The following is a 25,145-nucleotide window of genomic DNA, read 5'->3' as shown; positions in this document are numbered from 1 at the left end:
TTCGCCAAAGGTAGCCCTCTGGTTAAGAGGGTCATGCCTCATGGGCCATTACGTAAAGTAAACTTTATTCTAGTGGGCCACGAAAGGTGGCACGCCGGTAAAGAGGGTCGATCATGGCCATTGCATAAAGTAAACTTTACTGGACAGGGCCCCTGAAGGCGTCCGGCCGTTAAGATGGTCATGGGCTATTACATAAAGTCAATTCATTGTAGTGGGCCGCCACGGCCCGCCGGTAAAAAGGGTCGATCATGGCCATTGCATGAAGTAAACCTAATTGGAGTGGGCCACCAAAGGCGTCCGCCAATTAAGAGGGTCATGGGCTATTACGTAAAGTCAATTTATATTGTAGTGGGCCGCTGAAGGTGGCCCACCGGTAAAGAGGGTCGATCATGGCCGTTGCACGAAGTAAACCTAATTGGAGTGGGCCGCCAAAGGCGTCTGCCCGTTAAGAGGGTCATGGATAATACATAAAGTCAATTTATTGTAGCGGCCCACCGGTAAAGAGAGTCGATCATGGCCATGGCATAAAGTGAACTTTATTGTAGGTATTATGATTTTGAAAATGTGGTGACCCCCCTTTCCTATCAGTGAAAAAGCGATGACCCCCCTTCGCGGATTCCAAAATTGCGATGACCCCCCCCCCTTTGGATTTTGCCGCCCCCCCCCCGCCGTAAAAACTGAACGGTCCCTAATGTCATCATCGTCGTCGTTGTTGTTGTTAGGCCTACATTCTTTTTGTTGAACCATTTCTACTGTTAGCCTTCTGAACAGATGTAAAAGAAAATAATAACTAGGGCCTAAAGAACTTTCATGGGGTTGAGATGCTGAAATAGTACTAACATACAGAGACAGGTATAAACTTATGGCTCGTCTGACTTCGCAAGAGCAGAGTTTCGTAACTTACCACAGTCACTCGTGATCTATTCAGCTCTGGGACTATTCGCCCCATAGACGTGTGTACATAAGCTTTTTAGTGATGCAACTCTTTAATTCAAAACAGGTCTTTTGACCTTTTTAATGAAATTTGCATTACTCAAGTAAAGCTAGTGACAAATTGTATTCGTCAAACGGTCATTTTTTAAATTTCAGCAACCAATTTTCACTTTCTCTGGCGCTGTTCTTTTGTCGAGGAAACACGCAAAGGATTTTGGATAATCCGCTATTGCGCAGTCGTACTGCGCATACAGCTGTCTTAACCTGAACGAGCACCGGTTGAAAGTCACCCAAAATACAACGTTTTGTCCCCCAAAAGTAATGACCAGATCATCTACCAGGGCATCTGTTTTGAAGCTGCGATAATTAGAGAATATTCCGAGGCCATGGATTGGTTAATGGGGTGAGTGTAAAGAAAAATTAATTCAGTTTTAGGTCGGCAAGAGAGAGTGTTCAGTATAAATGTAAGGTCTATGTCGATGTCATTGGTACATGATACTTCTACACATGTCACGTTGCATTGTGGTACCGAGGGATGGGAATATTTGTGAACGGTTTCGCCAGACGTTCTCAGCAATATTCCAGATATTACAGTGAGAGATCCGACATCACGTTTGTCGCCGTTCTACTGGAGTCTTAAAGGTAACACCCTTGGAACGAGCCAACGCCAACATTTCTAAATGACCTTGACATTGTTACGAACTATCTGAAGTGTGTATGTTTACAATGTGCCGAGTCGAGCACACTCGTACACGCAATATCATATTACAACTTAGCTATCATCATATCGTAGAGACCCACGTCATATATATTGGCTGTGTTTTGAAATTACAAGAATGCATGATGTGTCCATCGGTTCAGACCGTTGGAACATTTTTTTGTTGTGTACTTCCTCGTTCGTGGCATGCCGCTATTCGTGCTGTTGGAACAGTTTGTACACACTCTGCATTGTCGATTGGCACCACTGACAAGCATGTGGAAGTCGGGTCTACGAAGACACGGGCGATGGAAAAAAAAACGTGTAAAACTCATACGCGACTGACACAAACGAGTTACCAGTTTTTCGGATACCATACAAATTGTAATTATCACTAGCAGTAAAGCATCTTTATGATCTAGGCACTATGAACAAGTGCTGCATGTAAGGCCTCCCTAGAATCAAATTGGACAAGGTTGTGTGAGAAAAAGACTTTCAATGTAAGGACCTGGAAGGCCATTTTGCACTTTTAAATCCCAGACGATATAAATGGTGGTACTTAATGCCCAGAAATTGGTTAATGTTTCCTGCTTGCACTGACATGTGACCACACAGTCCCTCCATCAGGGGATGTACCAAAACATTATGGTATGAACTGTTGTGTAACCATCCCACTCTGAAAACATTATCTCGGTTTTATAATGAGAAATGTGAGATGAATCACAAAGTGGCACAGTACGTCACACTCATACATCATTCCCGCTGTCTGTGACTGGTATAATCATTGTCAATTGAAATGCAGGCTTTATTGCCACAGTGTATTTCTAGAAGCAGCATGCAGCCTTGATTGCAATTCATAATCAAGCCGACAAAGTATCCAGCAATGAGACTTGGACCAGTTCAATTACGAAGATTAATTCTTTTTCTCACGGAATTCAATGTCTTCTTAGTGAGCTTAATTTTATTTTTTAAATTAAAACCTACATATTCTGGCCATTATAAAAGGCATTAGATACTTGACCTATCAGATGCAAGCATGATTTGAACCCAGTGGTGACTTAGACAGAAGTCAATTAAGTCTGCTATCAATCAAATGATGTTTTATATATTTTATCCCATACAAAATATTAGTGCCTTTTATATCTTAGTAACTTTATAGCTATCGTTTGCAAATTCGATCATAGCACTGAGTGACTGTGATCAAAGTGGAGAAGTATAGTATCACAGCTTGGGCCGTGACATGCAATGACACACTCACAAGCAATGTTGGATTACAATGGCAGCGACTATGTGGTTGAGGATAACGTCTTATTGTCCTGTAATGACGCATGCATATCATCAAGCCACTCTCTGCACAAGCTATTAGTGTTTCTACTGACGTTAAAATTGTCAAGACTTTTGCCCTGAATGTGTATAAACAGAATGCCACAAGTCCCAATCTCCCTTGCTCATAAGGGGCCCTTTGTGAAGCCAGTGTACCCCTTAGGATTATAACATTGGTGAGTATGGGCCATGTGCTCTTCGGTTTCACCACAGGTGCTTGCAGCATTGCTTTGATAGTCTATCAAAGGCCCGGGAGCGAGGTGTGAGGCCAAAAAGAGTATAAAGAATGGAAGGTATGACATGACAAATCGGCGAGAAGTCCAAAACTTGCAAAACCAACACAATAAAACTTCTGCCTTCAAAACATAACATCAGACGGTTGGAAATACCTGCAAAAGTTGAAATCTTTATTCTTGTAACTGCCTTTGACTGATACATGCCAAATTCAGACAAAAAATTCACTGTTGGACAATTCCCCGCATCTCCAGTTGCCAGTCCACCATTTCACTGCATTGGGGATCATTCAAGCACAAAGGATTATGGGAGTGAAAGTACACATCTTAATGCAGTGCAATGGCAGACTGGCAACAGGAGATGCAGAGAATTGCCCGACAGTGAATTTTTGCGTGAATTTGGCATTTATCAGTCAAATGCAGTTACCGTAGTAAAGATTTGAACTTTTGAAAGTGGTTTTAGCTGTAAAAGTGGTATGAAAAGTGTATAATAAATGAGTGTCGTTTGAGTATGCAAATGACCAGTGATGAGCCGTTATTAGAGAACAGTTAATTGCTTAAAATTATTCACTATCTTTCTAGAAAATTCAACCATTCTCGGTCTGGTATTTCCTAAGACTGTGTAACATTCTATGGATGTTATATTTAAGCAGTAAACCACACCCAGCAATGGTACACCACAAGATTTTGACCGTTTCATGACATTATGTGCAAGAGGGATAGTGAGTGTATATGTGGAGTGAACTGGTCAAAATCTTGTGGTGCACCGTTGCTAGGTGTGGTTTATTGCTGTGGTGGTTTTGAAATTCTGGAGTGAAAGGTCAAAAAAGGAAATTTTTCTGAAGATGAGAGCTTGTGGCTGTTCAAACCATACTATATCATGAATATAGCATGGTTATTTTCTGCATTTCAACCAATCAGATTGCGGTATTTGTACCATCAATATACTAGTATGATATAATCCACGAAAAGCAAACTTGTTATTGTATCAGAGGTTGTGTCTAAAATTTAGGAACACTGGTCAATGCTTTTGGCATCATAACATGTCGCTCTTGTAATCTTACATGATGACTGTACCAATATATCAAAGGGAATATTCACCAGTTGTAGTGCAGTGACAAAGAGAGGGCACATAGCAATTATTGTAACCTAAAGATTGCTAAGTTTAACCTCGATAATCACTCAGGTTCTTGGAATTACTGGAAGCTGATTGGAGTATCTGATTGACTGACTGGGCACAGTACAAATCTCTCACTGATTTAAATCAGAAATTTAAAGAGGTTCTGTCCTAGGACAAGCCAGGATCATAGAACACCCTGCCTGTATCTCCTCTATTTCTGCAAAGTGGTATATATGTTGTAAATATCATTTCTCCATCATTGAAGTCAGTAAAACCATGGTTACAGTGGAGTAACTGTGGTAAAACACAATATTGAGCCAAAGCCATAAGTGTTTTGACCCACTTAGCATGTATATTATGGCAGGTTTAGTCAGTAGAAATTATGCTTACGGTATCTCTGTTTCAGGGGCCTTACATGTATGCATCAGATATTGCATGTTATGCCTCACTGGGTTTAGCCAACTTGACCTGATTGTGACTTACGAACTTTGTAGCAAGGGTCAAAACAGGTTCAGCATACATGTATAGGGTGCGACAATTCATGTTAGGGTGGTACTGCATGTATAGGAGTGTTATGGCTGCATGGGGTTATTCAAAGGATTTACTCAGATTTGTGCAGTCACATTATTTATGACCTGCTTTAACCCTTCAGAGGTGACTCTGTGTGCTGGAGTGAATATGGTTCAGAGGCTCAGAGCGCAGCAGATTTGTCCATTGTGTATGACGACTATACAGTATTCAAGAATAATTCACAATATTTGGACTGCCTGACAATGTGATGGTGAGGTTACATTTAGGTATGATGTGTGAACAGTGGCTTGGCTAATAATACAAATCCGAAATCGGTATAATGTACTATTATATAGTCAGTACAACAATTGTTTTAACACATGATAATGTGGATATATTTATATTTGCTTTTGAATTTATTCAGGGTCATTTGGAGGAATGTAAGAAAGTACATTTACAGTGTGTGACAAAGATTGTTTTCATGTTCCAGTAAAAGACGAGACCTTCTCCTGACCTTTGTGGTGTAAATGCCCACTGTACTGAGGATTGTTGGAAATACCTTGTAGATGTAGCCGGCACTTCACAATTTTGGGCTTTCAGGGAAGTGTGTATCTGTTTGTCTGTATTTGTTTTTGACACAAAAATAATAAAATTTGAATAATGTACCCTGGTATATATATATTAATGTATAATCTGTGTGTCTGTTTGTGTGTCTGTGTGTGCGTTTTTATGACAAAAATGATAAAAAGTGATGAGAACATTTTCAAGGCCCATGATTCAAAGGTGCAGCACTAAACAAACAGACAGCAATCAGACAAAATACCGGTTTGTCTACTTTTCTATTGGCAGAAACTGATGTCTAACATGCAGTGCTGTATTTTTGAACAATATACACCTGCAAATGTGTTGACTGATGTTCTGTCCAAACTTAATTTATCCACTGCCAGGTACATGTAACTTTGGTGGAAATGTTTCAAAATTTGATTTTTGTGTGACATATTTTAGACATACGAAATGACTCTGTCTTGAAATTTGAAAACAGCAGTGGAATCATGGGATACTTTATTTTATAATGACATAATCTTTGAAAGAAAACATTTTAATATTTAAATGAACGTGTCAACGACAGAGAGTTGGTGACATGTTTAATTAAAATGGTCTTGTAGGTTGAAAAACCCTTTGAGCGTCAAAGTCAATTTTTGTCACCTTTAAAAAATATACCCAAGTCAGTTTTTTCAGATTTTTGCGTACATTCTGATAAAAAACTGTCGCCAATGAAATGTGATATCAAAAAAATCACAGAAAATTCATAAAAATTGGTAAAATGTTGCACTAAAATTCTGGTCGAAAAAATTACAGCACTCAAAGAGTTAGGGGGTTAAGATGATGAGATGTTGTAATCCTTGGGAACTGTACCAGACAAGGCAGATAAATCATCAGGTTAAGACTGGTGACATGATAAACCCCAGAGACAGGATGAATTCTGTGGATGTTAAAGCAAACCCCCTGGCAGTAAATGAGGAAGATGGGAACATTTTTGAGGATGGGTTGATGGAACGGTAACCTCAGGATGAGAGAGGGAGATTGAAATAAAAACTGAGGAGTAGTACTGTTGAAGGGATTAACCCTTTGAGTGCTTTATTTTTCCCACCAAAATTTTAGTGCAACATTTTACCAATTGTTATGAATTTTTCTGTAATTTCTGATAATTTTTGACCAAATGTACACAATATTTCATCAGCCACAGTTTTTTATCAAAATTTTTGCAAAGATCTGACAAAAATGGACCGAGTTCTATTTTAGAAGGGTGACAAAAATTGACTTTGGCGCTCAAAGGGTTAACCCTCCTTGTAGTACGTACATGTAGTTAGCGGGATGCATACACGTATCATGCAAGTAAATCCTGGGGTTAGTGGAATACATGTACATATGTCCTTAGTGCTCAGTTAGCATGATTGCATATACATGTACACCTGCATGCATGCAAACCCTAGAGTTAGTTGAACACATACTGGATGTCCATGGTGTGCAGTTAATTAGCATGATGCGTACAAGGTACACCTGTACTGCACATGTAAACCCATGGACAAGTGGAATACCTGTGTCCTGAAAAGAGGGCATCTCAGTGTCACAAGTTAATGTTTGATGACATGTAGGTTAGCAGTTAGAGTGTACAGAGTTCAGAGACACGGTAAACGGAAATACACAAACAGGTGATATGTATTCTAATGACAATGTTTTGATGTGTTCTTGGCTTGACCAGAGATTTGCAATTCAACTGGTTCAAGTGGTCTGTCAATACTTTAGTAACCCTTTGAGTGCTGTAATTTTTCCCACCAAAATTTTAGTCCAACATTTTATCAATTTTTTATGAACTTTTTTGGTAATTTTGTGATAATTTTGTACCAAATGGACATCATACACCGTTGGCTACAGTCCTTTATCAAAATGTTGGCAAAAATCTGAAAAAAAATGACTGGGCCAGTGGGATATATTTTATAAAGGCGACAAAAATTGACTTTGGCTCTCAAAGGATTTATGCACTGTGATGAAATAGGAATACATGTACAGGCATAGTGTATTTGTTGTAAGTCGTACACAGGGCAACTTTACCAGCTACTCATTTTAAGTTTCTGCCAGCCAGTTGCCCCTCAATAAATTCTCATCCATGAAGAAGGACAGGCCATGTAAACAACCCCACATCCCTGACCATTATTGAATTAACATTGTTTGCCTTTTTGACGCATGTTTTTACGGCCTTTGTGCAGGACTAGCAAAGTTGGCAACATGACTTCTGCAAATACACATTCAACTCTTTGAAATACAGAATGGATTCACTTCAACCCTGACCCAAGGAATCAGGATCATTTCAAAATACTGCTATTGGTATCATGTATCTCGCACATCCATGTTTGTCTCGTTGCAGCTGTATCCAGCGATAATACCAAAACATTAATTCTCTTTTCTTCATTAAGCCCCTCCCCTTCCTAATCCCCACTCCCCCATTTTCATTACCATCACCTTTCAATTTAAAAGGCCTATAGTTGTACATATAAGTAGTTTTATTATGATTTTTCCACATATTTTTATTTTATATGTCAACTACAGTTTCTTTTCATCTCCATATTATGTTTGAACACTCACTATCAACTTGTAAACACAGCGTCTATGGTACATGTGAAATGCACTGTTATTGTTTACATTTTAATTCTAGTCTGCATCAGAATTTACTTGTGAACAATAACAGTGCAGTCTACACATGTGCAGGCTGAGTTGACAAGCTGAATACTAAATAATTGTCAGCGATATTTTGGGAGTAGAAAAAGAAACTACAGCTGTAGTTAACAGTTAAATATCATCAAAACTTACTGCATAGCCCTGTGGTGGCTTCTAGCATTTTGATGACAATGTACATTGTACTTTCTTTTCAGTCAGTAGCCGAGGATTGTACTTGTTTGTAGAATATTAAACAACAACAACAACAAGAACAGAACCCATGTTTCAACGAAATGGGAAAATCCTCCCCACTTGCGTCAACATTTGGATTGGCAACACCAGAATAAATTAGTACATATGGTTAGCAGTGATGAAAGTACATCAGTTTACTTAGAAAACAACATGTGGGTATATTTGAATTTCTAACCTGCTACTCTATGGGTTTTTATTCAGACACAAAAACTGTTATTTTATTTGATCTCTTTATTTATGAATTGAATAACCCTACCATCAACAATGGCTACGGCAACCACTTGAATATGAGAAGAGGAAATAAAAAGTTATAAAATATAATTTTAAAAAGAGACTTCCTCCAAAAACAGGAAATTATAACTACTCGTCACAAGATTGTTAAAATGTCGGTTGGATTGCTGGTTTTGTGGATTGCTTGATAATCTCAGTAGCAAATTCTGAAAGTAATCAATCATTAATGCTCACATTTTTGGAAGTCAGACCAATAACTTTGCTATATTAATCAGACATAAGTTCTGAAGCAAAATTTCAGTACTGAAAGACAATTTATCTGAAATCGGTTTAGCAAAGAACGTCAAATCTGTACGTCCAAGTTTTATGGAATTTACATGTAAGGTTGGAGATCCTTAATACACGCAAAATTTGTAACCATGTTTGTAGTATCATTCTCTGTTGTCAGGGATGTAATATTCAAATGGATGAGCTCATCAATGCAACTAAGGGATGCACCATTGAGTCTCAAGATGGGGGTGGTCAGGATGCCAATATTACACAATTTATTTTTGTGTTCCATAAAATGACCTTGTATCTATTTCAGATGTTGTACAGCCTGCGTACTATTTTTTCAAAATTTACACATTTATGTGAAACTCTTTTTTTTCAAAAGTCAATAATTTCTGTCCAAAAATTTTTTCCAATGTTGTTCTGCAATTTTTTGTTTCCAGTTTTGACCACAGCCTCTTGTCATGATCTAATGATCCATGAACAGAGAAATGTTCATTATATATGTAACAGTGTCTCCATAGTGACACCACACTTGTCTGCAACAAATGCTTAGGTCATTTCTGTTTTCTCATTAATTAGAGAAAAAGTGTACATATTTTGTGACAAACATATTTCCAATGATGAACTGTAACCTGTACAGGTACTTGACATTTACTTGGTAAAATCATCTAAAAAAACAGCAAACAATGTCGTGTATTAGATGTTTTATCACAGTGTCTTGGAGCAAAATTTAATTTTTTCCAACTTGTTTGTTGTTGCTGTTTTTGATTTTATGAATTGTTTGTTCTATCACTGTATCATCCTTGCAAACATAATGCATTATGTACAGTATCCAATATACATAAGTTAACCTTTTGAGCGCCAAAGTCAATTTTTGTTGCCGTTATAAAATTTACTCATCAATTTTTTCAGATTTTTGTCAAAATTTTGGTAAAAAACTGTAGTTGACTACAGTTTTTTACCAAAATTTTGACAATAATCTGAAAAAATTTGGTCCAAAATTATCGAAAAAAGTAAATTAAATACATTAAAATTATAAAAAATTGGTGAAATGTTGCAATAAAATTTTGGCGGGAAAAATTACAGCATTCAAAGGATTAATGTTGAAAATGAATTATTATTTAGATTAAATTCAGTCGTTGACATAACATACAGGCCATTTGAAGAGGTTGAACTCTGCACATTTCGACACTTAGGATAAAATAAACTACACTTTAAAACTAAAAATTCTAGAATTATGTCAGAATTTTAAGCTGATGGCAGTAATGTAGCTTAATAGGAAATTCCATGTTTCCCGTATGTTTAATGAACATGTGTACTGCACCGTGAAAGCCGTAAAATTCGCCAATTATTCCTAAATTAAAACTTTTGTTCAGTGTATCATGTAGTTGTGTGTTTATGGTTGTAGTTGAAATGACTTTATAGATTGATTCACTTGGTTGGTTCCAAGACTATTAGCTTAATGAAAAATGTACACATCATACATGTAGCAATGGTCTAATAATAGTCACTACTCTCACAGTAATCAGTCTTTAGACAAACTGCCTTGCCAAGAGATGAACTCGCTTTGGTTCCACGTCGGCATCGGAAAGTTGAAAAAATTTGCAAAATCAGTCATGATTTGAGTCAAGAATGCAGATTCTTTCAGCAATGGGATTTGAATTACTGTCTCAAATTTTTATGTTTTGGAGGGAAAAAATGTCACTGCAATTGCAAACGTCACTGCCTTATTAATTTCTGCATCAATGTGACTGGCATTTATCATGTGAGCTACCATAGTCAGCATGATTTTCTGAAATAGTTGGTGTCAATTGCTAAAATGTACACAGGCCAAATGTTGCACAATTTTGAGAAAACAGAAAAACCTATAATATTTTCTCCATACATGTTTATTTTGTCATGACCTGGTGTGGGCGGAGGCACTCTCTCTCACAAAAACAGCCTGTCAATATTCTTTGTATAAAAATAATGACATGTTTAGGCAACACTTAGCTGTCATATTAATAATTAACTGTTTTTGTAAAAAATGCTGTTGCCGGGAAACTTGTCATGTTGTAGTTTACTCAGCCTTGGGCATTCCATTTTTCAGCAGGGGTTGCAGGGTCTGAAATAGAGGGGCAGTATTTATCCTGAGAGTTGAAGTGTTGACATAAGAATTAAAGAGTTGTCTGAGCACATTATCAAATATTGTGAATGTCATGACTACTAAGATGACAAAATATTAGCCATGATATCCTTGAAAGAAAAGGAGTGATGTCTGCTCCATCTGTGTCAAGTGTGGTGAAAATCACCCCTCTGTTTAGAATGGATTGTCTCTATCAAAGGTTCACTGCAGATGTGTAGGTGTGGTGTCGTACATTGCAATGTCTTTTTTGGAATATGCAACCAAATATACTCAGCGTTTTGCCTCCATGAATTCACCGTGATGGGCTGTACAGCTTTCTTCTTCGGTCGAATATTAGGGTACGTAGATCAAGTACATGTATTATCAGACACATGAACTGTCATCTTGTATCAGCACGGTAGTCTGCATGGAACACTGACATTGTGCATCAGGTGACTGTCACTGACATCATTTCTAAGCGTTCAAATCACACATGTACCGGGCACTACAAGTACTGTAACATGCGATAGCACAGATTAAAGTCCACATCCTGCTTTCAGACATTTCTGTTCATTTAACACTCCTATATTCATCAAAACTATGATTTTACTTTCAGTTTGGTATATATTACTTGTGTGTCTTCACTGACATCATTTTGATCTAACATAAAACACAGCATGTCTTTCATTTACTCAACATCTTATCAATAAAATCGTAATCCTTGTTGAAATGGAAATTTTCATCAAGTCAGCTGTTTATGCAAACTCCATAAAAATTTTACAGAAATCTGTGTTTATGTCGACACATTTCTTGTTGTTGCAAAAATTCTCCATACGTTGACAAACTATTTGCATTTCAGGAAACTGCCTTGACTTATTTCCAAGATTGTGTAATATTTCCTTGTCATCACCAATATACTGTAAGTTTACTCGTTACGTTAATAAAATGTGATGGCAGAATACTGATAAACCAGTGAAAGCTCACTTTTGCTAGGTTTGCTTTGTTGTCAGAATTCTCCATGAAATGATTTACATATCCCTAACAGCAGAAAATGAAATGTAAAGAGGATTTTTGTTGAAAAAATTGCTTTAACAAATCAGAAAACAGTGTGTACTTTTTACAGTTTATGTGTAGTGATGTGCAGACATTCAAATGGAAATACTCACTTTTCAAAATAGGGGAAGTTACATTTCAGAAACACACCCAACAACATACATGTAGACACAAAAGGATTTTAAAACACTTTATGTTGTAGAATATTCTGGCGTCATTTCTTATTTATGGCAACCTACTCATAGGTCAAAGGTCATGGGCAAATCTGACCCTACCCTCAGAGACTACAGTCACATAAATATCCATACACGCTAACATTCTCTGGAGGATTTGTCATAAGTAAAATATTCTTGATGGTACGTACTACATCAGTTTACATAAGGCACCTGTGTAGCTCGCGTTTTTTAATGACTAAAGTGAAATGATGAAGATTGTTATCATCGCTGCCGTCAAATCTCAGTTATTGATGAAGATTCCGTACACGTAATACCCACACATGACTTCATCTTGTTTCGTGACCTTTCCCTGTCACCATAGCAACAGACTGTGTCATTTGTCAGTAACTGCTGCCATCCACCATATTGTCTGCATTGAATCTGGTAACAGAACATCACAACAAACGCGTTGCCAAAGTTACCAGTACTGCATGCTGTGTTTCCATTATACCTGTTGATGTCTTGATTTCCTACAGAGATGTGTTTTCAATATTTTGACAAAATCTTGGTTATTTGGTCAGGTGATCATTTGTCTGGATGTATCTGAAATATGAAGACGATAGGTAGTTGGATGTCAGTCTGTATAGGGCTGTTCACAATTGATGTCATTGTTCTTTCTCTCATTGCTATGCAAAAATAAATATTTGTCTCCATTTTTAGATTTTTGAAAATTACATATGCAAGAATGACGAAAATACATCTTACTAGGTGACTACTAGTGTAACAATATATACTGAAAGACATATTCAAGACACAGACTACAAGCTGCAAAAAAAGCCACGCATACAAATTGATAAAATTTGTCTGCATTTCAAGCAGCGCTGTCCGATATGTTGTGTGTGTGCAGCTATATTTTGTAACAAACCTGTAACCGTGAACAGTCCTATTTACAGATAGTGAGGATAGGCAAAATCGAGAAAAGCTCAGTATTTTGTAAAGGATCATAAATTTTGCTATTGTGTATCCCCAGCTGTGTTACCAGGGTGCTAATTTAATAAATTTTTAATTCAATCCATCATGGGACAGGCGTTCATCCAATTACAGAATGAGGTAGCAACTACCAATCAAAATGTAATGAAGCAATGAGGATCAGTAAAGTGCCTTTGCTGAAGGTCACTTTGTAAAAACCCCAGAAGCATTACACAGGATAGAGTGACTGAAAACATCTACTGTTTCTCCCACCTTGTCTTAAATGACAATAATTCTGAAAGTTTTACTGTTCACAAAACTCTGCCTTAGCTGTTTTTAGCTCATATTTGGTTTTATTGTTCAAATATAAATCTGCATGCATTGTCTTAAAGGGGCAGGCTTCAATCCCTGGTTCTCACGTTAGTGGTTGTTGACATTGACTGTTTATGTGATTTTAGTCCTTTTTTTCTCCTTTGAAATGTGTGAACAGTTGGTCAATTTTGCTCAGAGATAAAGTTAATAAAAAGCGTTGCCCCTTTAAATTCACACTCCTCAGATACTGTACATTGTATCTCAGTACGCTACCATCCAGTCTTAATCCAGTTCCCTTCAGTCATGGTAGAATTTAGAAGACAATGGATGCTTCCAGGGCCCCCAACTATCTAATAATAATAATACTAATACTAATATATAATATATTATTATACTAATACTAATACTAATAATTGGTTCTTATATAGTGCACATATCCATAAGTCATGGTACTTGTACTCAAGACGCTTTACAATTTCTATTTTATTTTTATCAATTAATTTTTTTAAATTTTTTTATCACCGTCTTTTGTTTATTGTACGAGAATGGTACAGATGTTGACAGATTTTGACATCATTTGTTTTCGTTTTCTTCTATTGCTGTTGCTGGTTTTTAGTATTTGTTTGTTTCTTTTTTAAAATATGTAAATCGCACTGAGACGTATGTGTAGTGCGTGTAAGAAATAAATATTATTATTATTATTATTATTATTATACCCCTGGTCACTGGACCTAATTTGATACCACTCAACTCCCTTGGAAGCAAACAACAGCTTACATGTGTAGCCAATCAGCGCAGCAGAGCTACATTGTAAACGCACACATTACAACCACTGTCCTACACTGTACCAGGTACCCATCACTCCTGGGTGGGGAGGAGCAATGAGGAATAAAGTGTCTTGCTCAAGGACACAACACCATAGCCGTGCCGGGGCTTGAACTCACCATTCTGTGATCGTTGAGTCCACTGCTCTGGCCACTGGCCCATGGTGCTTCCCAAGTACCTACTAGACATCTTGTCAGTTCCTTGCTGAGACTCCACACTTTGATGACGTAATGTACAGTTATAGTGAAACCTGTCTCAGGTCATGGTTTATACCCAGACCCGGACCCATACATAGTGGGTACTGTGTCACTGTGATCACCTTCAGGCAGTACACTCTCATGAGAGTTTACGTCTCGCTAACTTTCAAAGCAGTCACTTCCTTACATGTATTTGCTCGCTGACCTGCTGTAAAGCAACTTTTGTAGCATTACCTGTGTATACACTAGGTAAAATCTTCGACCAGACAGTAGAGGGTGGTGACCACGGTCCCTCAGTGAGGGACCTTGGTTTGACATACTACATGTATGTACACGTATGTTCAGTGTTTTTAAGTATATGGACATATATAGAATGCAACATTGATGGTATGTGGAAAGTATGTCTTTGTATATGGAACATATCAATATGTTGATATATGTACTATAATGTTATAGTATAATGTTATAATGTAGTGTACATCTATGCAGAACGAGAGTATACATAACACAGATATTTGCACACCAAGTGTACACTGTACTTTTTCATTTTATTGGTATACTTACGTGTATTTTACAAATGCACAGAATCAGTATATGTGTGTAGATCATCGTATCTCAAACATTTTGCCTAGTGATAGTGTTTAACCGTAACTTAATTTAACCCTTTGAATGCCAAAGTCAATTTTTGTCACCTTAAAAAAATGTAAGGCAGACTATTTGTTTTAAATCTAGACTATTTGTTTTCAGATTGTCCACGACAATTTTGATTAAAAAGTGTAGCCAATTAAAAGTTATGTCCGTTTGGTCCAAAATTATCAAAACTATTGTAGAAACATTCAAAAAATTATTTAAATTTTGCACTAAATTTTTGGAGGGAAAAATTACAGCACTCAATGGGTTAACATGTCTGATTGAGCAGCCAACAGAAATGCTGATACTGAAAGCAATACATTAATTTTTAATTTGGTAGATTTTTATAATGTATGAAATGAAAAATTATTTTGTATGATTTCTATCACTCCACTTATAATGAGTTTTTTCTTTGCATTGCTACATAGTACAAGTTCTCCTCTACAGAAATGCTAACAACTTCACAACAAATTTGACTGTGCCGATATAGTTTCTACGTTACGCCAGAAACTACATTATTGTTTGGTACAGTACGGTATGGTACTACGTAGTACATTGTACAAAAGCATTTGTAATTAGTAAGACAAAATAGATCTCAGACAATTACCAAAGACAAAACATAGATACGTACTCTACCCCAACCATAATCAAAAGGATTAGCTCTTAACACAGTAGCTAGCGCATAGATTGTCGGCCAACTCCTGATTCTATCTGCTGTGATTGTCTACACAGCCAGTCTAAGTGAAAATGATTTTGTGAACATTGCTATGAATGAGAAGTTCATGGTCAACTGTCAATCACTCTTCATTGAGCATATACTGTAATTCCAAACTGATGATTTACATGCATTATTATGATTAACATGTATTTTAAACTTCCTACAAACAAAACCTGAAGGTGCTGTACAGAACAGGATCAACGAAAAATTATTTCTTGTTTAGTTCTCAGCTGTGCCTAGAATGACAGCCATTTTGGGAATTTTACTATTAACATAATCTGTCTCCTTTCTGATTAGTCTTCAATGAAAACTTTATGCCATGCAGATTTTTTTGTTATAAATAAAATAATAGTACAAAGATCAGATAACTGTATAAGGAGATGGAGGCATTCTGCAAGGTCAAAGGTCACGCACAGTAGCACGTATTTTGAGGTCATAATGTATGTATAGAACAGGATACGCATTTTCTCACAGTCATAGCACCATTTGACACGAGTTGACTCACAAATTAACAACGTTGCCATCAAAACTTTATTGAAATATTTTGAATGTTTAAAGAAACTTTGCTGCTTCACCCAATATTTAAAGGCTTTTCAACTCAGCTGATAGGAGTCTTACGTTGGCCACTATACTGCCACTATATTGAGTCGTAATTTTCAGCTCAACTTTCGCTGAATAAATTTTAAATCCGAAATTCCGTCATACTTAATGTATCCGGCTAGTGATTACTTTTCCAGTGAGTCAGAAAATGTCGTTATTAATACCGTAGTCATGTTGTTGTCACTCGGATACGTACAAATTTGCAATGACTTCATACCAACATTTGTACAGTAAAGGAACGGTTGAAAGACTTCTGATTCAAGGCACATAATGCCTTAGGAGAGAATTTTCCATTTTTTAAAGCTAAATGTGAAAACGTATTGTTGGTATTAAATCAAATGGTAGTTTGTGAAACACAGAAGTTCATGACAGTATAATTATAAAATAGAGCTGTACAAACATTTCCACCTCTGATTGAATTCAACAAAGAGCAGTACTTACTAAATAGTAAATGTCCATTCTCAGTGTTCGTACAGTTCAAAGATCGTACACATAGGTTAGGCATTCTTAGTCAGCTGATAAAACTTTGGTATTATGTGCCATTTTTGTCCATTCCTGGCTACCGAAATGCTAGACATGTGTGAATGCGTTGTTTCGTTTGGTGACCTATAAATATTTTGAAATTGCTGTACATAATATTCAGTGCTTTATTGTTCAGCAACTTCTGTTGCTGGCGCGTTCATTGATCGTACTCATAATGCAGATTCATGAGAGGTACTTAATATCAATGTAGGATGTACACTACAGGACAGCTTATTTTAATTTTTAAATTTTGGAATATTTAGCTGGTTATAACAGACATAGCCGAACTTTGAAATGGTTGCAGACAATAAACGTGCACAGTCTCCATTCTGAAGCATGTACAAATTTCATGTTTAAACGTGACAGCATAGAGAATAATGGCCATATTGAATTTCCAATGTGATTGTGATTGAGGTAATTAAATACTTTATACATGTAATCCATGGTTTTTATTCTAAACTATGGAAAAAGATTCAAACATTCCTTGTGGGTGTCATTATTATGTGTACAGTACCTCAGATCCTTATTGCTACAGTACATGAAGATGCTGGATTGTCATTATTCCTCTCGAAAATCTCAGAAACCCAAGAAATATAAAATATTGATTTCTTCAAACTTCTGAAAAATCTATTATCCACCTCAGTGTGCCTTGTTAAAATTGCACTTATGGTGTTGTAAAATTGTCATCGAAATACTTCATGACATTGAAAGCCTCACTGCATTCCATAAAGTTTGTGCAAAATGTTCTGATTTTATACTGAAACTAAAGTTTCACAGCTGGCAAATTTTAGCTGACCACCAGTTGTTTTTGCCGGCTGCCGGCTATTTTCTGCATCCCTGGTACTAGTGCAGCTGCTGATGGTACGGTATACATACATGTACCAGTATATGATATATGATATTCGTTGTCATGTTCACACGCATTACATGTATATAGGGATCAACTGTCATCTTCAAGGCCTGTGTTGGTGCCAGATTGTCTCATCAGAAATTTTACCTTCTAGATCACAATTTCAATGGAAAACAAAAGGCTATCACACTGCCGTAATCCTCTTACAAACTAGAACAAAGGCAATCCCAGGGATTGCCAAAAGGGCTTTTTAAAGGCCTGTGTCAAACGTGAGATTGTCTTTCCAGGAAATTTACTTACTAGATTACAATTTCAACAGAAAACAAAAGGCTATGACACTTCCATGATCCTCTTACAAACTTGGACAAACTTGATCCCAGGGATAGAGTTCCCCACCGGCCTTTAAGTAAGCATTGACATTGTATTAAAGGGAAGGTGGTCATTAGAACTGTGCTCAAAAGTTGTGTGGACCGTATGACCAATGTAAACACTGTATCCAAGTTTCACATGCGGTTGATGAAAGTTAAAACATGTGTTTCAAAATGTGCATTATAAAATTTAAATGGTGCTGCTATGTTAATATGATGCATCTATCGTACATGAAATACATGTACCTTGTTTGTAAACAAGAAAGCCTCACAGGTACTGTAGAGTTCTGAAAAACCCCTTTTTTTGAACTCAGAATGTTGAATACTTCAGCCTGAGCATTGACTTCGTTATTGACCTCAGGAATGAGTTACTGAATACATGTCGTACATGTACTTATGTATGTGTACAAATAACTGTAGAATACAAGTGTGTGTCCCTCTCTGCTATGTACTATTTTAATTAATCCAGCGTTCTCCACAGGGGGAATTTTAGGGGAGAGCCACCCCTCTGATTTGGGAGGTATCTATTCAGATGTTAATAACTACATGTTCATGACAAAAGAATATGCAAATTAGGCATTGTCATGTAAATTGTCTGATTTTTCAAGCTGTGGAGAACACTGTGAATCATCTTGCAAAGTGCTCAACTTGGATGTGAGAGTGATACCAGACTCTGTTGAATCCATTGTGGTGTTATTATTACACAAACAGAAGATGCAAATGTCAGTTCTTAAATAGGAAATTGAGAAATTATCTGATACAAAAAAGCTGCCAATGTGAGAGTCTAATTTGCATGCAATGATTATCTTGTCACCCATACAACAACTGATGCATAGGTACTGAGTGCAGGTTCATTGTAACAATGTGACCTACATGTATGAGTGTTACGGGATGGTGTACTGTAGTCTAGGAATCCTTGCAAGATAAGCTACACACGGTCAAATATTGGTATCACGATTTGTTTATCTTCATGTGTGATTAACACGATAATATCTGTAAAGTGAACAATGATGTGTCTGGTACAATGTCTGTGTAATCACACATTAGTTGAATTGTACACAAAGTTTTATCTTGTGATACTTCACAAACTGTTGATGGTTTTACTGTTAACCGTAGAAGCAAGACAAAAATACTCCTGAATTTGTTCATGCAATTTATTTTGTAATTTACATACACTGTAAGTCCAAGGAGCTAAATTGTAAATGAAAACCATTATCAGCTCGAGCTCAGAAGTCAGTAAAGTTTTTAAATTCTGAGAACTCCTTACAATAGCCCAGAAAATTGCAAATTTTTGAAATGTTGAGAGTAGCTCAGAAAAAAGTTTTGAAATGCTGAGACTTGCTCAGAAAATTGAGATAATGCTCACAGCTGAAATGAAAACTGCTTCATCAGGGTGAACTTTAGTTACTTAATGATATCAAACGCATCAAAATAGGAAAATAGAAACTGAATCTCAGAAGTAGAAAGGATATGTTGCGTATGATGTCATGATAGATATTGATGTTAGTTTTGTACTATTAATAGTGGCCAGATTGCCAGTTTTATTGATGTGCATCTTTATTAACCACACCCACTCAGTCAGTCGGTTTGTGTAGGCTACAGTAGCTGAGAAGTCCTCAGTTTGAGTTAAATGGTGCAAATGTGTAGAGTGCTCCTCAAACAGAGCCGAAGTGCTGTGCGGAAATGTTGCAGAATCATTGCATAATTGTTTTGATTGTTGCAAACAATATTTTTTTGTGAGATCGTGCAAGAAACAGATGCGATATTGTTCCTACAATCAGAGAATGCATGCATGTCAGCAAATGAGGTCATGTAAGGTCACCTACACTGGGGAGTTCTCGATATCAGACCCCCTAGCTTGGTTCAAAATCATGTATGATGTATACAGTGTATATGAGAATAGAATGCTTCAGACTGAATTGTATGTTGTTAGGGTGTCAGGATGTCTTTTCTGTGCTATTGATGTTGCGTATGTTTTTGATGTTATGTTTCAGAACACAACACTGACCTGACCTACATGTGGCACCGAGGACGATCTTGATATGTAGAGAATATTTTTTATCAACCTAAACGATGGACATTTTATCTTTGAAGCTTTTACATCTCCATAAACTTGATATGAAGATAACTTTTCAAAACAATCAAAAAGAGATATGATATCAAAATTAATAGCAAAATTGATTTTGGAATAATATCATGAAGTTTACTCATTATACAAACCTAAGCTGGTCATTTAATTTTCCACATTTCTCATCACTTAGGAAAGCGGGTCGGAAAGAAAAGAAGCCTCAAGTTGAAGAGAAAAAGCTGTACTTAGATCCTAAATATACCAGTGTCAAAATAGTCCATTTGGATTTTACAGAACTTGTCAAATTACCTGATGGTATTGAACTTGACGAGTGGCTTGCAACATTTGGTAAGTGGCAGTGTCCTAGTGTTATTGTGACAGAATGCAGCTTTTAGGCTAGATATTTACAAACAACCACACAAAATTGAAAAGACTATCCCATAAAATTGCCTCATTTTCTAAAGCTGGAGTGGCAAAAGATGAATTCTGGTTTGATCTGGTCAAGTAGTGAATTCTTATTTCATTTAATCAAGGAATGAATACAACTGCTTCATTGTGTATCAATACATGACATTTGGTCAGTGAATTAACAAAAATTATGGTTACTTTTAGTTGCATTTTTTCTAATAGCAAAATCTCCAAATTTCAATGAATTTATATTCACTTTGTCCTCTTGGCAAACAGTCACTTTGATCAAAATATTCCAAAAAATTAGATTTGATGATCTACTGTTTCTGTGTTTTTGTTTTACAGCCATAGCATTTTTTAATAACATAAACTTGCAGTACGGTTGTATATCAGAGTTCTGCACATCAACACAGTGTACAGTGATGACAGCACCAAATACAACGTAAGTTCCTATTGGCTTAATTTTTAATAATAGGTCGAAGGTCACCTTATATGACAGGCAGGCTGGCAGTAGAAAATAAATCATATCAAGGATGTAGAAAATTTGGTTACAGGCGGCAAAAATAAATGTATTGGCAGTTACGAATGTGTGACAACTCATAAGTTTGTGCACAGTCTCCTTATTTTTTACGTAACTATAATTTTCACAGCCAGCAGATTTTAGCTTACAGGTAGTTGTTTTTGCCAGCTTCTGGCTATTTCGTATGCTCCCTTAAAGGCGCCCTTCTCAATCCCTGGTTCTCACATTAGCGAATGTGTCAACAGCCCATTAACAGTCTGTCATTCTTTTGTTTTCCATTGAATATTTTATCAAGGAAATAATATTTATATTAGATAAATCTGATAATTGAGTAGGGGCTTTAAACAGAATAATAAAATTTGTTGCGATTTGTATTTAATTGGTAATCATAAAACAGCAAAATGTTAATGAGAATACTGCAGAAACTGCAGTGAAGATTCTAACATTTCACATGCATTAAAACAGAAACATCCAAAGCTTTGAGGTTTCATTCCTTTGAAAAACAAAATGAAGAAGACTCATTTACTATGGAAACATAAAATATTTGTGTTCATTTCTTTGCAGTGTTTACACATGGTTAGATGAGAAGGGTAAGAAGTTGAAATGCACAGCTGCACAGTATGTGGACTATGTCATGACGTCTGTTCAAAAACTTATGAATGAGGAACACGTCTTCCCAACCAAATATGGTAAGTGTTAAGGGTCATTCCTAATGAAAGGAAATCACGTTCAATATGCCATGGTGATTCTGTTGCTCTTGTCCTGCATAACTAAATGTTTGTGCATTAAACCTACATGCTGTGCCTGCACAAGAAAATATTGGTGGCATATTGCCATTGTTACACTCTTTGTGTACAAAGAGGAAGCTCTGTAAAATGACTTGAGAAACCATGTAATATTTATCAGCCTTTACTACCATCACTTTTCAAAATGGCGGTTAGCTAGTGCATCATGAGTGAGGGCGCTGTTCCATGAAAATTACATGATGCCTGTGTTTGGGAGTTGTTTCACACAACAAATAATAAAGTCTGTGGCAAGTTATAAATAAATGATGTTCTTTTATTACTACCTAATGTCATCAGCAAATTACAGTGTGACTTCATTTGGAAAATTGTAATAATTGCGATTGTAACATCAATGTCTTTCCTTCACCCACAGGAAATGTCTTCCCACAGGACTATGATGTCATCGTCCAGAGGATATTTCGTTTGTTGCTTCATGTACTTGCACATATTTACCAAGCGCATTTTGAACACATGGTTATGTTGGACATGACGGCACATCTCAACTGTTTGTTTACACACTTTATTTACTTTTCCCGGGAGTTTAACTTAATTGAAAGCAAAGAGTATATCTTGTTGGACGATCTCATCGAAGTCTTAGGACTCAATAACGACAAACACAGATCCAAAGATGTATCGCAGACTGCAAATGCCACAACAGGAAGGTAGATTGAGGTGAATCCTTCGCTGATAATGCAAGGGTTAATCAAATCAAATATGTAGATCTACAGATGCAACGTAGTTATGAGAAGTAGAACCAATCCAATCTAGTAGAATGACATTTTGCCATGTAGCGAAATTGTGTCAAAAGCAGTATGGTTGAAGAATTCCAAAGCCCATTAATGGAATGATTTACATTCAACATGGCTGAATGATTTCAGATCCAAGATGCCTGAATGATTTCAAATCCAACATGGCTGAATGATTTCTAATCCACTATGGCTGAATGATTTCAAATCCAAAATGGCTGAGTGATTTCAAATCCAAATGGCAGAATGATTTCAGATCCAGCATGGTTGAATGATTTCAGATCCAACATGGCTGAATGATTTCAAATCCAAAATGGCAGAATGATTTCAAATCCAACATGGCTGAATGATTTCTAATCCACCATGGCTTAATGATTTTAAATCCAAAATGGCTGAGTGATTTCAAATCCAAATGGCAGAATGATTTCAGATCCAGCATGGCTGAATGATTTCAAATCCAAAATGGCAGAATGATTTCAGATCCATCATGGCTCAGTGATTTCAAATCCAAAATGGCTGAGTGATTTCAGATCCAGCATGGCTGAATGGTTTCAAATCCTACATGGCTGATTGATTCCAAATCAAAAAATGACTGTTTGAGTTGAAATTCTTGTGTGATACCTCCATGTGTAGAAGTAGGAAAATGATGACATTACAGCTGTAAAATATATGTTACTATTAATAATGGAGAAAAAGACTGCCATCTACTAAAGCAATTCAAGGACTGTACTATTGTCTATTCTTAATCATAATATGAATTTACAAACTGTATATCTCTTATCATAGATCACAAAAAAATCTCATATCTCTGGATATCAGTTTAAACATTGTTCAAATATTTAAAATACAGTGTATTTGTTGACACACGTACATGTACAAATATTTCAAACTTCTGTAGTCAAAGTGACGAAAATGTTTTAGAGTCACATAGTTTAAATACAGTAAAGATCTTGGGGTTATTCTGAGACACTTTATTTTATTTTGCATTTTATTTTATTAAAATATCAGTAAAATTGGTTCAGTTTTATTGGAATTATTTCCATCAACTCAAGTTTTGTCACCGGTTTAACTCTAGATATATTTTGAAAGTTCAGATCACTTGAATATGTGAATGTTATTTTGTTCGGTATTTGTAGTATTTCACATCAATGCAACCGTTTTGCTTTCTGAAATAACTTTAATATTGTACATTTCAGTTTGAAGGGACGGGGGTCATCAGAACAGGCCTGTGCGACTTTCTTGTTCACAAACAGTGTATCTCATGCATGATCTCTAGATGAATTGCGTCAACATAGCTGCAACATTTAAATTTTCTGATGTATATTGTGACAAGCATGTTTTAACTCTCATCAATTGCCACTGTACCTTGGATAGAGTGTTTACATTGGTCGTGTGGGTCCCATACAACCTTTGAGCACAATTCCGATGATCCCCCCTCCCTCTGAAAGATTTGAGACAAAATGCCTCAAAGCTGCATGCCTGTTATACATATAGTTGTCATTAATCATTGTTTCCGATAGCAACATTTATTGCCAGTGCTTATTTGGTCTTGGCTCGGCCATTTGTAGTACATGTAGTACAAATATTACATGCAGCCAATCTAGTCTAGCAGTTAGACATGCAGAACATACACCACTAGAGGGACACTGATGTAGAAAATAATTTTGGAAGAAGTTTTCTCTATTAACTGTGTGAATCATATTAACCCTTTGAGTGCCAAAGTCAATTTTTGTCACCTATATAAAGTATAATCCAGTCAATTTTTTTCAGCTTTTCCCCAAAAATTTGATCAAAAGCTGTAGCCATTGAAAAGTGATGTGCATTTGGTCCAAAGTCATCAAAAATATTACAGAAAAATTCATAAAAATTGGTAAAAATGGTGTACTAAAATTTTGGTGGGACAAATTAAAGCACTCAAAGGGTTAACTGTCTTTGAAGTAATGGTGAACTCTAAATATCAACATTTGACTGCCAACATGATTCACTCTACGAAGATTCTGTATCTATTATGTGTCCCATGACTAGTTTTAGATAGACATTCTGTGTTTTAAAGTTTAAAATATTGCAACAGATAAATAATGTGTGATGCAAGTACTTCTTCTGTCATGCTTTACAGAGAAAGACGATAAAGATATGTCTTGGCGGAATACCATAAACTTGATAGATTCAGATGCTGGAATTCTTTCTTGTTTGAAAATAAATTAAAGGAAAAACAAACAGTACATATTTGGATTTGTGAGGATCAGTTCAGAGTGTGTAAATGACATGCAGATTAAGTCTTTGCAAGCAGGGTGTGTTCATTCTCTCAGTGTACTGGTATGTGTGCCGCCACTTTCCTTTCACTCGCACACACTTGGGCTGCTGACGGTGAATTTCACTTAGAAAAAAAATGTATTGTTCAGTGAAGTCTTCCCTCTTCACTGTGAGTGTATCCCTCTTCACTGTGAGTGTATCGTGCTAATTTCACCCCATAGGTCTCATATCTGCAGCCAGACACCTTCGCTTGCAGCTTGATGTTTATAACCTC

At 36.5% G+C, this 25,145-nt stretch overlaps 1 protein-coding gene across 2 annotated transcripts; it reads left to right on the top strand.

The window, feature by feature from the left end:
• Positions 1-1,161: 1,161 nt before the first annotated feature.
• LOC139137248 (MOB kinase activator 2-like) lies at positions 1,162-24,840 on the top strand. Of its 2 annotated transcripts, none has more exons than XM_070705253.1 (5): positions 1,162-1,336; positions 20,353-20,507; positions 20,913-21,009; positions 21,652-21,776; positions 22,246-24,840. In XM_070705253.1, exons 1-5 carry the CDS (start codon positions 1,320-1,322, stop codon positions 22,536-22,538), a joined length of 687 nt encoding a protein of 228 aa, XP_070561354.1. In that variant the 5' UTR covers positions 1,162-1,319; the 3' UTR covers positions 22,539-24,840. The 2 variants fall into 2 exon arrangements, with proteins under 2 accessions (XP_070561354.1, XP_070561345.1); XM_070705244.1 differs by lacking the exon at positions 1,162-1,336 and adding an exon at positions 11,098-11,251.
• Positions 24,841-25,145: the final 305 nt, after the last annotated feature.

This window comes from Ptychodera flava, chromosome 1, assembly GCF_041260155.1.
Source record: "Ptychodera flava strain L36383 chromosome 1, AS_Pfla_20210202, whole genome shotgun sequence".
Lineage (NCBI taxonomy): Eukaryota > Metazoa > Hemichordata > Enteropneusta > Ptychoderidae > Ptychodera > Ptychodera flava.
Note: the sequence above shows the minus strand (reverse complement) of the source record. Positions and strands in the feature narration are given on the sequence as shown.

Coding starts and splice junctions, on each gene's coding strand:
- LOC139137248 (XM_070705244.1), top strand. CDS start 11,124: ATGTGTAGGTGTGGTGTCGTACATTGCAATGTCTTTTTTGGAATATGC. Junction 11,252..20,352: donor TTCTTCGGTCGAATATTAGG/GTACGTAGATCA, acceptor CTCATCACTTAG/GAAAGCGGGTCGGAAAGAAA. Junction 21,010..21,651: donor ATGACAGCACCAAATACAAC/GTAAGTTCCTAT, acceptor ATTTCTTTGCAG/TGTTTACACATGGTTAGATG.